This window comes from Impatiens glandulifera, chromosome 3 (assembly GCF_907164915.1).
Source record: "Impatiens glandulifera chromosome 3, dImpGla2.1, whole genome shotgun sequence".
NCBI classification, from domain to species: Eukaryota; Viridiplantae; Streptophyta; class Magnoliopsida; order Ericales; family Balsaminaceae; genus Impatiens; species Impatiens glandulifera.
In genome coordinates, this window is record NC_061864.1 from 10,295,472 (window position 1) to 10,312,067 (window position 16,596).

The 16,596-nt window shown below is 33.0% G+C and overlaps 2 protein-coding genes across 2 annotated transcripts; one reads left to right on the top strand and one right to left on the bottom strand.

Annotated features, from left to right (window-relative positions):
* Positions 1 to 73: 73 nt before the first annotated feature.
* On the top strand, positions 74 to 8,886 carry LOC124929114 (CLP protease regulatory subunit CLPX3, mitochondrial-like). The gene is made up of 15 exons (XM_047469389.1): positions 74 to 1,130; positions 1,576 to 1,637; positions 1,786 to 1,883; positions 1,985 to 2,064; positions 2,300 to 2,350; positions 3,481 to 3,555; positions 3,666 to 3,743; positions 4,720 to 4,776; positions 5,832 to 5,902; positions 5,974 to 6,073; positions 6,177 to 6,281; positions 7,471 to 7,533; positions 7,644 to 7,766; positions 8,322 to 8,465; positions 8,555 to 8,886. Exons 1-15 carry the CDS (start codon positions 339 to 341, stop codon positions 8,612 to 8,614), a joined length of 1,959 nt encoding a protein of 652 aa, XP_047325345.1. The 5' UTR covers positions 74 to 338; the 3' UTR covers positions 8,615 to 8,886.
* Positions 8,887 to 9,943: 1,057 nt separating this feature from the next.
* Positions 9,944 to 14,596, bottom strand: LOC124931316 (ATPase family AAA domain-containing protein 3-like). Its single transcript, XM_047471752.1, has 8 exons — positions 14,151 to 14,596; positions 13,935 to 14,030; positions 13,375 to 13,485; positions 12,976 to 13,285; positions 11,885 to 11,975; positions 11,263 to 11,593; positions 10,797 to 10,945; positions 9,944 to 10,701 (listed from the first exon to the last, which is right to left on the bottom strand). Exons 1-8 carry the CDS (start codon positions 14,451 to 14,453, stop codon positions 10,188 to 10,190), a joined length of 1,905 nt encoding a protein of 634 aa, XP_047327708.1. The 5' UTR covers positions 14,454 to 14,596; the 3' UTR covers positions 9,944 to 10,187.
* Between the last annotated feature and the right edge of the window lie 2,000 nt (positions 14,597 to 16,596).

Genomic DNA, 16,596 nt, shown 5'->3' on the forward strand with positions numbered 1-16,596 from the left:
ATAGATTCTCAAAAATACCTATAATAGTCCATGATGATCATCCTTAAAAGATAAAAGGTTCAATCTTTCCTACAAATGCTCTCAACTCTATATTCTTGTTTGATGTCTTCCGTCCATATTTTGGCTTTGACAAGCGATTGAAGAGTGTCAAACTCGTATTACGTTTGCAGTTGTAGATGCAGACAAGAATAGATTATTGCGCTTCTACGGATCCCAATCTTATTACATAGTTTATTCTCTCTCTCTCTAGATAACGTTAGAGCACTGTTCTGCCTTATTTTAGTGTAAATCTTTGCTGTTAAAGTGGTTCCTGGAGTCGGGAAAGAGGAAAGAAGAAGATGATGACCAGAATGTGCCGATTGAAGAAATTCACTGATATGGCAATGGTGGCCTCGAAAACATCAACGACTTCGTATTCCAGTCGAATAACGTCGAACCCATTAGCCAATTATGTTCGCGTAGGACCATACCGCAGGAATATCGAACGGGGAAGGCATAAATGGCATCTGAATGGTGTTAGTAGATACTTCATTCATACGACTCGTAGGATTAGGGCAGAAGCCAATTGCCCACGATGTTCTTCCCAAATGGATCTCATTTTCTCGAATCGACATCTCCCGTTATTGATTCCGCCTTCCACCGATGAATCCAATACTACGGATGAAGGATCGTCTTATCAGGCGGTTAATCTATGCCCTAACTGCAAATCCGCGTACTATTTCCAGCCTAACAGGATCGCTCCCCTTCAGGGTAGTTTCGTGGAGATAGGGAGGGCAAAAGGGAAGGACGATAAGAAGTCTGGCAAAAATCAGGGAAATGGGAACCGGCTCAGATTGTCATTTTGGGAAACTTTGAGATCCTATGGAATTGAACCTCCAGAGAATCGGCCTCCGGCAGGCAATGAATTGGCAGTGCATACACCGCCTGGTCCGCCTTTTGCGCCTGGAGTCAATGTCATTAGGGCAACTGGCCCCGGTGGGACTGGAACTGGAGGTGCTGGTGGAGAGACTGGAACGGCTGAAGAGAAGAAAGGTTGGGGTGGATCAAATTTGGGGAAGAATTTACCTACACCAAAGGAAATCTGCAAGGTTTTGGACAAGTTTGTAATTGGCCAAAAACGTGCTAAAAAGGTACCAAAACTTTGCTATTATTGTTTTAATGCTTCCAGGCCATTACAGAAGCACCCATCTCTTCCTAGTTTTACATTTTGGCTTTTCTTTGGAGATCTTAAGGTTGACAGGAATCAAAATTTGGATTTTGGACATGTTTCTTGCAATTGTTGTATCGAATGATTAAGACATTTCTTTAATTACCATTAATTTTCCAGTAATATACTACACCAATATAAATTACTCTCGTATCTGTTACATAAGATTACTATAACCCAAGTGGAACTATGAAGTCATTTTGTTCATGTGCTATACTGGTTGAGCAATACCATTGGACCACCTCTTAGTAGCTTCTTTCAAGAATACCTCAGTTTATTACCTTAAAAATATAACTACCAAGTTGCCAACCTTTCAATAGAATTAATCACTTTACTTATTTTGCATATGGTTCTCAATCATGTCGCAGGTGCTCTCAGTAGGCGTTTATAATCATTACAAAAGGATATATCAGAACTCCATGCAGAAAGGGTTTGTATTCATCTGTCTCCTCATGGACTTGAACAAAAATTGGAATATTTCTAGCTTTCTTACTCTTTTACTTGATCGTTATGTGCATGCAATTTAGGTAGCCAATTTGGATTTTCCTGGTATTATTTGACTTGGTTTTCAAAACTAGGTCAGGAGAAGAATCAGAAAGAAGTGGGGCAAGTGATGATGACGATAACGTGGAGTTGGAAAAGAGCAATGTTCTATTGATGGGGCCAACTGGTTCAGGTAAATACTCTGTGGTTTATCTTATGAGCATAAGTGACTTGTTAACATTAAGAAAGCTTCCCAATATGAATTACTCTGCCTCACCCGTTATAATATACCAGGAAAGACATTGTTGGCAAAAACTCTTGCTCGTTTTGTGAATGTTCCATTTGTCATAGCTGATGCAACATCATTAACTCAAGTAAGTAACCTTTTTGTCTTTCATCACCAATTCCATCCATGTTCATTTTTATCAAGTATAGTTGCTTCTATGTTTAAGCTTATAGCTTTTTCTTTAATTTCAATAGTATCATGCATCTGCACAACTTTTTGAGTGTGTAAACAAACAATTGTTATCTGCAGAAGTTTTTTCTTCTAGTTCAGGATTCTTTCTGTCTGTTCTATTTCCACTTAATGAGGGGTTCTTGATGGTGCAGGCTGGCTATGTTGGAGAAGATGTTGAATCAATACTACATAAATTGCTTACGGTGGGCTTAAATTCCAATAGAGATGTTTTGGAATTGTATCTAACCATCCTATTTTAAATCCATAACCATCGTCGAGCAAAAAAAATCCTTAACCATCCACAGACTGCTTTTAAGTGTTATTTGAAGATGGAATTTCCTTTTGTCACGCTTATTTGCCCTATATGATCAAACTATTTGCTTTTGATAATTTAGTTTGTTTTAGTATTGTCGTTGTGCTCTTTGGTGTTTTTGGTGAACCTTGTACTTGTGGTATGAGCATAAATTTTCTAAGTTTTCAGCTGAAACACCAAAATAATCTAAGGTGGTTAGGTTTGTTTCTTACACCAATGATCACCATTGACAACTTTACACAAGTCTTTGAGTGTTTTTTTTTTTTGGAAAAAGTCTTTGAGTGTTTTGTTCATTAAGAAAATAGGATTTGCAATCAGATGATCCTTGGATTGCCATTTAAACAATTTAGTAGTTTAAGGGCGCACTAAATTTAACTATACCATAAATGATTAGGTAGGATATCATGATAACATCCATCTAATAGTGATCTGTAATTGGCTAATTGATTTGATTGGTAAAAAAGCGGCACTTAATTTCAAGTTCTGAATTGTTGATCTGGAACAAATGTTCTAGCCAATTTAGATAGCAGTCACATGGGATTGGAAAAACTGAATCACTTCGACAAGGCACTTTTGTAGATATTGATAGTGCAAAGTATAGTGATTGTGGAAATGGAAATGGACATTATAGGACTTTAGAGTAAGTGCTATAGGTAAATTTTTTGTGAAAGTAAGCAAGACATTATTTGATTTCATGGTTTGACCAAGAGTTTCTTTGTAGTATCACAACAAGAGCAAAAACCAAAGAATCTTTCAGAACCTTTTCTGGAGACCAGTGCAAGCTTATCATGGGGAAATAGATAAACTGTTTGAAGTTTTCAATGTTACAAGTAGCAGTTCTTCAAAGATTCTTGCTTTTGATTGCTCATTTTTTTTATCATTGCCAATTTGATTTGTTGTGATGTTTAATTTTATGACCAGGATATTGCTTTCTCTTTTCTATGCATCTTTTGTTTTCTTGGATGGATTTCCCCAGTGTAAACAAAATTAAGTTTCTGCCTTTTCGATTGTGGAGTGAAGGTTGCGGAGTTCAACGTACAAGCAGCTCAACAAGGAATGATTTACATTGACGAAGTGGATAAGATAACAAAAAAGGTATGAATTTATTTTCTTAACATACTATAGTCAGTCAACTTAGGTAGTTGATGAGATAGATTCTATTTTGATGCTTTTCAGACAGTTAGATTTTGCATATCTATTGCCAGGCTGAAAGCTTAAACATAAGCAGAGATGTTTCTGGAGAGGGTGTACAACAGGCATTACTGAAAATGCTGGAAGGGACTGTGAGTTTACTTTTGTTAGTTTGTACGTTGTTTTGCCACAACTCTTAAGAGATGGATTTTTTCTCGACTACAAATGCTCAACTATTAGATAGTTTTGAGGTTTTTCATTATTGTATTATTTCATGCAACACTAATGAATACATTCCCCCTTTCTCAATGAACTTTTGTGCTGCTCCCACTATACATTCTAAGTGGATTAATTGTCACAAATGACTTCTTGGCTTCCCGAGGTTCTACATTCAGTGCTTATGATAGGATTGCTAATTTCTCAATAGTCACTGAGGTCTTTGTTTTCAACTCAAACATCAAAGCAACTGACTCTTATATTACTACGAGCTTGACTGTCACATTTCATAATATTTTATATCACTGGGATATGATGAAAAAAGGAAGTTATTAGTGAGTTATTAGTTACATTCCCTTTATGAGTATCTCTTTTGGATTAGGCTGTGATGGTCTAAGTACTTTGACTGATGTGGCACAAGGGTCAGGACAATGGGTTTGTGAAGTTACAATTACAGTTCGCATGAATGGTAGTGATTATTGATTTATCATAGCGAGTTTGTAGTATTAAGTTACCTTTGCATATACTGTTTAGAAAGGACTATGGTGTCCCAAATGGTTAGCCTAAAGTGCTTATGAATCCCTCTTGTATGTGTGTTCTAAAACTGTGGTTCAGGCATTACATTTGTATAAATTGATAATACTTAACTTAGTGGACTGACGAGGACATCAAGGTGCTTAGTCGAAGAAATTGTAGTATACCACATCTAAGAAATATGGCGGAAATTGAGTGAGTTCAAAGGGATATTAGCAGTTCAGTTATGCTTACCTTTATTGTTACTCCTTTTCCTGGGTTCAAGAGGTGATCATTTGGTTTGAATAAAAGTCCTTTGATTGATTATTTTACTTGCCTGGAAGTGCTATTTATTTTTAGTTGAGGTCTTATCATAATGAGTTGTTTCCTTTTATTCAGGTAGTTAATGTACCTGAAAAAGGGGCAAGAAAACATCCCAAAGGAGATAGCATTCAGGTAAGGAAAACATTTCTTGGTTTGTTTGTAATGTCCTTTCTAGCTTCAAATACTTTATTTGGAGGATTGGCAATTGCCACCTGGGAAATTTTTGTTTGGTCAAAGCCCCCACTTTCCCATTTATAGGAAGACTAAAACAATCCCTAGAGAACATGAGGCGGGTTCTCTAGCAAAAACATTAGGTAAAACTTTGAATCACGATGTCAACATGTAGTAAACCACCTTATTCTTCAAAATGCAACTGCCTATTCACTCGGACCATTCTCCTTTCCAAGGCTTCCTAAACCTATATCAAGTTTGCAAAATATAAAAATACTAGCTCCTACAGTAACACAATTTTGCATAAAGTATCTACTTTTCTCCATAATTAATGAACTAAAGCCTAGATCATCATGTCAAGTTGTAATTCGTTACTAGAGCTTTTTAATGCTCCATTTATGGCATTCAAACTCGAAAAGAAGTGATAATGGGAAGAGGTCGACATTCCATGAAGTTTGTAGACATTATTTAGGTAGCATTATGAGGTTGTTAGAGGCATGTAAGGGTGCAGAGTTATGAAGTATGTCATTCTAGAGAGTCAATCAACCACCTAAAGGATTTGTGGCCGTTATGGGCCTTTTGGTATCATTTTTTTTCAAGTTGATCATGATGCAAAAGGAAGTTACATTTCTTATGATTGTCAAAAATAACAATAATCTAAAAAATAATTTGATCATGATAAAAAGTAATAATATGATCACGACAGAGAAATAAATCTCAATGCACAATTTACACTATAAATTGGATCATGATCTAGAAAATGTTTTGTATGCCAGATGAAGGCACACAATCACACTATAATATATGGATCATGATCCAAAAAATGACCTGATCCAGAAAAAAATCTTATACCAACGAAATGAAACATTACTTTCATTTTTAACTTTGGCGATTTTCCAATAAGACTATGATTATGACAAAATACTAGTTTACATATAGGCTTGTTGGACTTGCATTTAGTGGCCCACGTAAACATATTACTAATCCTAATTTCCACACAATTCAATGTTTTGCAGATTGACACAAAAGATATCCTTTTTATATGTGGAGGTGCTTTTGTTGATTTGGAGAAGACCATTTCAGAGAGGTACTATATACTGGTCTTTAATGAAATCTGCAATCACACTGATCAATATTTGTATCTTTAATCATTTTCAGACGGCAAGACTCTTCAATTGGGTTTGGAGCACCTGTTCGCGCTAACATGAGAACTAGTGGAACAACTAATGCAATGGTGACATCATCCCTGCTTGAAACTGTGAGGATCTTTTACATATACAAAATTTTGTGTACCAGATTATTGTCTTTCTTTTAAACTCTCAGGTGTATTTTAATGCTGTGTTTGTGGGTTTGATCGTTAGGTGGAAAGTAGTGATCTAATCTCTTATGGACTCATACCTGAGTTTGTTGGACGTTTTCCAATTTTGGTCACTTTGTCAGCTTTGACCGAGGATCAACTTGTGCAGGTAGTTTGATATTCTTTTACACTTTTCTCCCCTGCTACACTACTTAACTGCACAGTATTGGCATGATGCATAAATTCAATTGCTTTTTATGGATTGCAAAAAGGTTACTAAATATTGGCTGTGGCTTAGGGGATGGCTTACATACTAAGCTGCAACTTCATTATGCACAAGAGATAAAATTTCAAACAAGTATAATTTTTGGGTGTATATGCCTGTTTATCAGTGTTATTATTTTCTCATTGCGGATTTTTTTACATCACATTACATTTTCCCACAAATTAACACCATTTTATTTCATATCAATTCAGTTGCTACCAAAAATTCTTGAAAACTACCACGCACTCTTTAATTGTTGCAATATTACCCAAAAAAGGGCCACAAAAAAAGTTTTTAAGAAGTATAAAAGGGCATATATATATATATTATATATGTTAATTTTCCAAAGGGGAGAATTTACATGATTGCCTAAAAGGGAAAATATTCCTGCAAACTCCTTTAATTGTTGCAATATTACCTTTTTTCGATATTAAAAAAACTTAAGGACACAAAATGCATGTTTTTGTTTAGCTGGAGTGAGAATGGGGAGGGTGTGGTATGAAGTTTTTTTTAATAGCAGAAAGAAAGCTGATAAGTGTTGTACTAGTTAAAGGAGTTTCCAAGTATATTTTCCTAAATGCGGACAAGGGTTTTACTCTTATTGGGTTTATGGAAGTCTAATACCATAGCGGGTCAATGGAGACTCGTAACTCAGTGGTAGAGCGCAAGAATTCATGTCCTCAAGGTCATGGGTTCGAGTCTTCACACTTGGACCATTTACAAAAAAAAAATAGTATACCATAGCGGGTCAAAGTTGTTGGCTTCATTATCCTATATTCTTGTTAGAAGAAAACAAGAGTTTTCCTATTTCAAGGATCTCGTTATTGATGGAAATTCTTGTGTGATTATCTGTTTTTTCCTCTACACCCTCCAAAGAGGCTTGTGCTAGTCAAATGTGAACCTTTAAGTGATGGATCAAAGTAGTTTTGGCTGAAGGTTTACCTCTGACATATAGTTCATCAAGGCACTTGAAGTAACTCTGGCAAATATAAATGTTTTGTGTGCCAAAATTTTCAGTTGTCTTTAAAATATATTTCTTAAACTCAAGAAATGAAGTGATATAAACTTTGCATAACTTTCATTTTTTCCACAGGTACTCATGGAACCTAAAAATGCTCTATGTAAGCAGTACAAAAAACTATTCAGTATGAACAACGTAAGCATTCTTACAGTATGAAAAACTAATTGTTCTCTTGTAACATTTATTAATTTCCCAACATCAAATTCTCTCTTTCTAGCACTCATTTAAATTATTGCCTCTTACAGGTGAAGCTTCATTTTAGAGACGAAGCTCTGAAAATGATTGCTAAAAAGGCAATGGTGAAAAACACTGGTGCCAGGGGTTTGAGATCCTTATTAGAGACCATTCTTACTGAATCTATGTATGAGGTATGTCATAAAAAGTTTCTTTAGTAGATAAATGAATGTGATACATAGTATTATAGAATTAGATGAGAAATAGACTGATTTCTTAGATTTGAGATTGGATGAGGAAAGAAGAAACCTTAACTGCTAGGGTTGAATTACATTTGGTGATGAGAAGAGAGAATTACACATAGGTGAGAAAAGAGAGATAGAAACTCTAACAGAGTATTAAACTAATTTTCAAAACATAACGACTACCTTCTATTATATTACTAACTTCCATTTATCATAACCGCTTTTATTCCTAATCACTAGGATCCCAACCTCAACACTTCAATCTTAGGGAATTAGCCCTAACCCTTTTCCTCGTATCAGAATGAACATAATTTTTTTTATAAAAAATAGCTCCATTTACGACGGCATGTTTGTCTAAGCATTGAAATATTGCGGAGCTTTAAGTCAAAAGTAGAATTCGTATTATGCTCATGTAGTTTTAAATTTTGGTTTCAAGTAGAGGCTTATGTAGTGTGTGTGGTTAGTATGATGTCCTTCTGAAGGTCTGGTTGCTTTCGTTTTCAGATTCCTGATGTCAGGGAAGGGAATGATAAGATAGATGGTGTTGTGGTTGAGGAAGAGTCTGTTGGTACTCTAAATGCTGCTGGCTGTGGAGGAAAAGTTCTGTATGGAAAAAATGCATTGGAACGATATCTTGAAGCAGCTAAGGTTTTTTTTTTTTGGTCCCTTTTGGTGAATGAAAAAAAATATCAAGTATATCCTAATTTATCTTATTGTTTTTGCTTTTGTATCTGCAGCAAAATACTGAGGCAACAGAAGGTGATTTGCAGGTAGCCGAAAGAGCCATGAGCATGTGATGTAAAGCAGCTTGTACATTACTATTATTAAATTGATTTCAAGATCGCGCCAATTCATTGCTGGGCACCACAAGGATTCTAACAGTATCCCATCGTAGTAATAACAATTACAAAAACTTTCTGTCTCAAGTTCATAGATTTATTTAAGTTGTGAACAAAAATAATAGGACTAATGTATAGAGTTCCCCCCAAGGAAAGGGAGCCACTGTTGAAAGATAGGTTCAGGCAGTTGCCATTAATAATTCAATTTTTCATATTTATGTTCCATAAAATTCTTATTGTTGTACTACATTGTATTATTGTTTTTGGAAAATACCATTAGATTATCAAAGACAGTGCATCATCACAATTTAAATCATTGAGTAACCCAGATCTAGAATATAAAAAGTTTTATTATTTTAACACAATAAAATTGTGATGTGGCTTGATTATTGTGAATTTTATTGAGTAAGATGCTGGAATTTATGAATAATTTGTCAAGACATTTTTTTTGAAATAGAATTGATCTTTATTAAGGGAAAACAATAGTGGAGTAACTGATTTAAGATAAGGTATGAAATCCAATGGGGGAGTTTTTTCTCACTTAAAATACAACATGACTAAATTGAATTATTTTGCCAAATTACCTAACATATGAGAGAACTTTTAGCATATTAGAGTATTATTACTCAATAACTTTATAAAAGAAATTGCAAGTAGATTATAAACATGAATCAAACACCCAATACTCTACAAGAAGACATAGCTAAATCAATACTCGAGAATGTGACAATGTATTTTTTTGCTACAATTAAATTATGTCGTGATTTGTATCACTGATTTTGTTATCCATGTAAAATATGACTTTGGCATGATAGGGTGGTTATGAAAAACTTCATTTAAAAAGTAAAAATTATTCTTGATTGCTTTGAGTTGTGTGGCTTTTAAATGTCTTGATAAGGTTAGGAGATTGGTTAAATTGTATGATTTTTCTTAAGTTCTTAATTTGTGGATGAACCAATACAATAGCAATTTTTAGACACCTCAATGCATTAACTAGAAATAAAGGTAGAAAAAGAAGACAAGATATAGGCATAAAAAATTAGAAATAAACCATAATAAGAAAAGGAAGAAGAAGAAATGGGGTTGTCTCTTCTATGAAATCCTCAACTTCTTTCATGCCCAATGCCATTTAATTCCTAATTTAACCTGATAGTACAATAAAAAAAAATATATAACATTTTAATAATAACTAATTTTTCTATAAACAATTTATTTTTAATAAAAAGCACAAATAAATCCTAAAAATCCCAAAGATCAAACAAGTTTCATACACAAAACTAAGGCCTACAAAAATCACCATTCTCATTAGGAAAATTCCCCATGTTCTCTCCATGGATATGAACTGATAATAACAGCCAAAGAACAACAATATTTCCCTCTAAAAATTTGGGTTATTCAGAATTCTTTTTCCTGTTAATCTAGAGCAATGAAAATTTAAAAAGTGTGAAATGAACAAAATTATAAATATAATCTACAATGGAACATGTCAAAATTACTCATTTGCCATTGGCAAGAAAATAAATTGGCCATCTCAAATACTACCACCATCAGAAGCAGCCATCTTTTTTCTTTGCTGATGCTCGGCTACTTTATAGTCAACCACTTCTCTGAATAAACTCGGATTAAGAACACAATCTGCACTCCCATATACAGCAGATTGAACACTTGCCATCAGCTTTGCAATTTCCCTCCCTGAAAATCCCTCTGTCTTTGCGGCTGCTTCCTTGAGAATATCGTCGTTCAAATCCTTTATCTCTATCTTCTCTTGTTGCTTCTTGAACAGATTAGAGAATAAGCCCGGTTTCCTTTCCCCAACCTTCGCTATGTATTTATCCAAATAAAGTTTCAGCAACTTGAACCGTTCATCTTCACCAGGCAAAGGAAATTCTAGGACTTCATCAATTCGGTCAGCCACAGCTGAGTCAAGATCCCCAGGCCGGTTGGTGGCAAGAGCCAAGACTATGTCTTTTGACTGGTCTCCAGTACGGAAAAGAAGGGCATTAAGTGCACTCCTTTGGGCCTCACTCATATAGGTTTTATTACGCCTGGATCAATAGGCAACAATCAGTTTTAAGCTCAATTCAGCATTAAAATGGAAATAATAATATCAACCGAGAATCCACAAATTCAGGAAACTTACTCGCACAAAAATGCATCTGCTTCGTCAATGAAGAGAAGTAAACCCCTATTGGACTTCTTGGCCCAGTCAAACAACTCATGGATCTTGGTTACTGCCTGAGGACCAAGTGGAGCTACATCTCCTCCAGTCATAAGTGCATAGTCTAGTCCCTAAAATCCATAAGAAACTATTAGGACAAATTTAAAGTTTAGCATAAGCCTAGGGGCTAGGAGTACAACAAACCTAACCATACTTGTAACAAAACAAAAAGAGGCAGACAATTTTTTTTAATTTTATTTTGGGAAGCTAGTACGACCCATTAGTCATGGCCCGTCACTTCAACTTAAGGCATTCTTAGTGAGAATCGAAAGCTCAGGCAAGGCTCTTGTCACTTGAGCTACCGTAAAAAAACAGATTCACCATAAAAACATAAATAATCCCTAGCAGAATAAAATAATAATGAAAATGAAGTGTATAAATTTAATACCGATCTAGATGCAAGTTCTCTAGCAGCCATTGTTTTCCCAGTTCCAGGAGGGCCATAGAAGAGAATGTTTCGGAATGGGGCCTGGTGTGACTTTGTATTTGCTGTTGCACGAGCAAGCTGATGAACTCGTTTTTGAAGAGAAGGGTGGAGAATAACATCCCCAAATTCATTTCCTTTGGTCGATACAGAAGCATTGGCATCACGTGAAAGAATTTTCTTGGCACGGTTAAACATTCCTGACCATGGATATTTTCCTCTGGAGGATTCTCTAATTAATGATGGTTGTCCTAGTATTCTATCAATATAGCTCCACAGCACCCTTGCACCTTCCCTGAATTGATTAAGATACATTTGAATATGTCTTTTGCAAAATATTTCTTTAAAACAAATCAAAGAACGTGCAAATAATATCTAGAATGTCATATCATAGAAATACTTTTACAATATTGTACAATAAATCAAGATACTTTTAAAATGCATATTGATGTATGTTTCATAACACACACACACATATATATAATTTTATTTTAACCTCCTATATGCAATTAATACAAAGTACAATTAGTGACTGATTTAAATAAATAAAGCTGGGAATGTATTATGACATATCTTAAGCAGATACCTTGTGGTGTACACGCCTGCAGCGAGAGCTGTCACACCGCCAACAGCCACAACCAGCTTATTTTGGTCAGTCAATATAGCCTTCATCCCCCCTACAAAATAGTAATTTTCAAGAAAAGAAATTATCATGTAGTAAAAAATAAAAGCTACAGCACCAATATAAATACAGTTTTTAGGTAAACTTCATGAATGTCGGAGTTTGGGCATGCAAATTATGGATGCATTATAAGATTAAAACAAAAGTGCAAAGTTAATGCCACTGAAACAAGACAATTCAATAACCATAGCCCAGATAACAATTATCTCTCCCTAAAACTGTGGCACAACAAATCCAATTGTGTATTGTAGGAATTATGCTTAAATGTTAAATAATTATAAATACAAAATAAAATAGAAAAAGTAAATTATCCACACAATTAAGTAATTTTAGTCATTATCTTAATCAATCAATTTAGATGGTGAAAATTACAATATTTCAACCTGAGAAATTATGTGATGTAATTGTGAATCACCCATACAAGACCAAAATCAACTTGGAAGGGCAGCATGTCTAGATGAATGTTGACAAATAAAAAAATATCTTGACAAAACCCCAATGAGTGGGAAATTCATTGATATTCCAATTAAATTGAGAAGTATACACTAAATATCAAACACATAGGCACCGTCTTCATATGGAAACACAATTTCTTTCATATTTAACATCTGGATGTGGATCCAAATGAATGACATTTGGAAATGAACTCAGTCTGACACAGATTCACATATTTATTGATGGTTTATCATCCGGATCTGGATCCAGAAACATAAGTATTTCCGAATATGGCCATTGAGTACCTCTTATGTGGTCAAACATTGTGTTTATGGCGGCTACCCATTTTTTCCTCTCAGCATTAATAATATTAGTATTTCTGTATTATGTACACAGAGATGGGAATACTCGTTTAGCTCAGTGGTAGAATGCAAGAACTCATACCCGTAAGGTCATGGATTCCAGTCTTCATGACCAGACCATTTTCAAAAACAAATGTACACAAAGATGGAAGGGATACTATGAATCTTGCAACATTAAATCACTTAGGCAATGAGTACCTCCAATGTGATCAAACATTGTGTTTATGGCAGCTACCCATTTTTCAGTCTCAGCATTTGCTCGCTCAACTAACATTCGTTTGTTGATTTCCTCAGCAAGCTTTGCCTCATGAGCTCTCCCTTCAGCCTCTGCCATAGCTCTAACCCTAATAGTTTCGCGTTCAATCTCAGCCTTTTCTTTCTCTGTCTGCCTACGTTGGGCTTGTATTTGTTCTTCTGTTGCTCTTCTAATTTGTTCGAGCTTCATTGCTGATTCTTCTTGCAACTTCACAAGCTCTTGATTTCTAGCTCTGTGATGCTCATTTTCTGCCTGGAGAAACATGAAATACCACTTATACGCTTTCCTCACAAGTGACATTAATAGAAAACTTTAGCTGTTTCAAACACAAGTACGCATGCCTGCATTCTTTTTCTTGCCAGTTCATCCTCGTATCGTGCCATCTGGGATTTTATTTGAGCCTGTTGCTGAGTAAGTTTCTTTTGCTCTTCATAAATTACCCTTTGACGATCCTGCCCAAATAAAATTTCACAGGAAATGGTTATAATAGTTCAAGAGGTGGAGACATCTGTAATTTGATCGAAAAGTATAGCCTTTTACGAGTTTCAGAAAGAAAACATGATGAAAAAAATAACAAAATCTTTAGAAAAAGAAATGGCTCCCTCATGAAGGATCTAGAAGATGAACTAACATAGGCACATCCTTTAATGCTAAAGGAATCATTGTTGAGCTTACTAAAGATATAAATTGGACAATATGACTTCTTCAAGTTGAACATAAAAGAGCATAATTATCCAGAAACAAAGGAAATGACAGATAGTTCCAACTTTGTGATACCTCCACATTATACTTTGGAAGCAAACTAAATAGCTACAGGTTTGGTTAGATCGAGTAATATACTTAAAAGGTCAAAAAGGAAATATTTTAAAGAAGAAGAAGAAGAAAGAGATGCGTATTATACCGTCTCTGCTTGAGCCTGAATTGCTTTAAATTCTGCTTCTTTTGATGTCATTTCCAACTGTCTCGTCTCTTCTTGTTTTTTGATTACTTCAAAAGCCTGAAACAGTATTTACAAAATACCCATTACCCAAAAATCCAAATGCAACTCAAATTAAATATTTGAATCTAACATCAACAACTGAAATTACAATTGTGAACTGTAAGAGAAAGAACTGACCTTTTTAGCCTGAGAAGAGCTGGCAATCTCCCGCAGAGCCTTTGCACCTCTCTCCAAGGCCTCTGGGTCGAAGCCGGACGATGTAGTTCTTGGTTGTTCTTTGCGGATACGCGGAGGCTGTTCCGCCGCTGGTGATTCAGATTTTGCATTGGATGGCGCTGAACTGTTTGGAGGAGGTGATGGGGCAGAAGCTGTAGAGAAAGGAGATAAATTAAAAGGGCCATCGGCATAGACATGGTTGACACCAAGTGCTGCAGAAGCAATGGCTGCAATAATGCCTGCTGCAGTTGATGATCCTGCCATTGTTGTACGTGAATCTAACAGGAAAAGGCTCAGCCTTTGCAAATAACAAGAGTTGCGGCTGCTAAGCTTTCCTAAGAAGAAGCGAATCTTGAGGAGGAAGAAAAGAGACGGTCTCCCACGATTCTACATCGGCTAGAGAGAACATTTATAAAGCAATGGTCTTGCAGGTTTATGTAGGGTTTTGGGTCTGTTTCGGGAATTGAAAAATATTTATTTTTAGTCTTTTTCCACTTAATTTGTATAATGAATCATATTCCTAAATTAAATTATTTTATGCATGATTTAAATTAAATTATTATGATTTTTTACCATTATAAATACTTTTGAATCATATTTCATATTATAAAATAATAAATATAAATAAATTCATTATCATTTTAGATAAATTAAATATATATAATTGACTAATAATAACACAATTTATCAGTAAATTTTAATAATAAAATATAATTTAAATATTTAACTTCAATTTAAATTAAATTAACAAATTTAAACTAATTTTAACTATATAAATAAAAATTAAGTTAATGAATAGAATAAATAATTTTTTTTTTTTACATTTTTCTAAAGACAATTTTATATTTTTTTAGAAAAGAAATTGAAAAAATAAACTAATTTAGACATATATATATACTTATATAAATATCTCATTTAGATAGTATATACTAATAAAATGTCATTTAAACATATGTATTATCAAACTAATTCATCATTTTTTAGTAAATTATAGTTAATTTTTTATTATTATTTATATATTTATTAATTAAATATTTATATAATATCTCTTTTTTATTAATTAAACCAGTTAAATTTATTTTATTTTTAAATTTTTTATTATTTTAATATTAGTTTCTCTTTTTTATTTAATCTTTCTTTTAATTATTCGGTTTTTATTTCTCTTAATTTTTAAATTTGAAGAAATTTTAATAATTTATTTATGAATATTGTGTTTTATTGTAATATTTTTGTGAAGGTTTCTTTTTAATTTAATATAAACAAAAATGAAATTAATATATTTTTATTTAATTTTTTATTCATGATTTATAATAGTAGTAAGAAATATTATTTTGTCTAATATTTAATTATTGATTTTTTGTTATTTGATTATTAAATTGTTATTATTATTAAATTCTTAATTTTTAATTTTTTTATTTTTGTGTTGAAATTTTTTTATTATCGAAATGATAAATCATTGTTATATTGACCATTAAATTAAATAATTTTAAAATAATTAATAATTAATGTTAATATAAAAAAAACATAAAAAAAAGAAAAAATATAAAGTTAAAATAATTAACGATGAATAGTCATATATGATCATATATATATATATATATAAATTAATTAATCAATAATAAATACTCATATAGAAATAATACAAAATTAATGAAAAAAAGGAAAAAAATATATTATTATTTAATTAATAAATATATAAATTACAAAATAAAATTTAACTTTACTAAAAGAGGTTAAATAAACATATTTTTGATAATACATATATTTAAATGACATTTTATTAGTAAATACATCTAAGTAAGCTAGTTGTACAAATACATACCTCTTACTTTATTTAAGTTAAAGCATAAGTACATAGTCTAAGTGAGTTTCCTACTTTAAATTAAGGCATTATTTTGTTTGAATTTTTAAAATAACCCAAACAAAATCAATTTTTCAATTAATCACTTCTCAAGAATCATATCACTCATTCATTAACTAAAATACTAAAATATCATCTATTTTAAATTATTATTTTTTATTTATATATTAATACTCTTTAAGTTTTTTTACCAAAAATAATCTTTTATCTCCTCAACATCAACCATCATTATTTTATTCTCCTATAGGTTTAAAAAAAAAAAATCAATCCGAAAAAGGCCTAAGATATTTTTATTTTTCAGTACTTTTCTCACTTCTCTCAATAATCAAATGATCAATTTCAAAAAAAAATAAAAATAAAAATAATTACCATCTTCAAAGTACAATGATTTTTCCAAAATTGTCATTCTCTTGAAAAAAAAACACAAAACAAAGACTTCAATTTTTTTTTGTCATTTGTTCCTCTCAAAATCAACACCCAACTTTGGAAAGATTGAAATTTGTAAAACTTGTCTCAAATTACCCTTTATCATCACACAATTCATGA

What these genes read in the sequence shown, in the direction of transcription:
- LOC124929114 (XM_047469389.1), top strand. Translation starts at nt 339, where the DNA reads ATGATGACCAGAATGTGCCGATTGAAGAAATTCACTGATATGGCAATG. An exon ending in GCCAAAAACGTGCTAAAAAG is followed by an intron (nt 1,131 to 1,575) that starts GTACCAAAACTT and finishes ATCATGTCGCAG; the next exon opens with GTGCTCTCAGTAGGCGTTTA. An exon ending in CCGAGGATCAACTTGTGCAG is followed by an intron (nt 6,282 to 7,470) that starts GTAGTTTGATAT and finishes TTTTTTCCACAG; the next exon opens with GTACTCATGGAACCTAAAAA.
- LOC124931316 (XM_047471752.1), bottom strand. Translation starts at nt 14,453, where the DNA reads ATGGCAGGATCATCAACTGCAGCAGGCATTATTGCAGCCATTGCTTCT. An exon ending in TGGCAAGAAAAAGAATGCAG is followed by an intron (nt 13,286 to 13,374) that starts GCATGCGTACTT and finishes ATGTTTCTCCAG; the next exon opens with GCAGAAAATGAGCATCACAG. An exon ending in AATGTTTGATCACATTGGAG is followed by an intron (nt 11,976 to 12,975) that starts GTACTCATTGCC and finishes ACTATTTTGTAG; the next exon opens with GGGGGATGAAGGCTATATTG.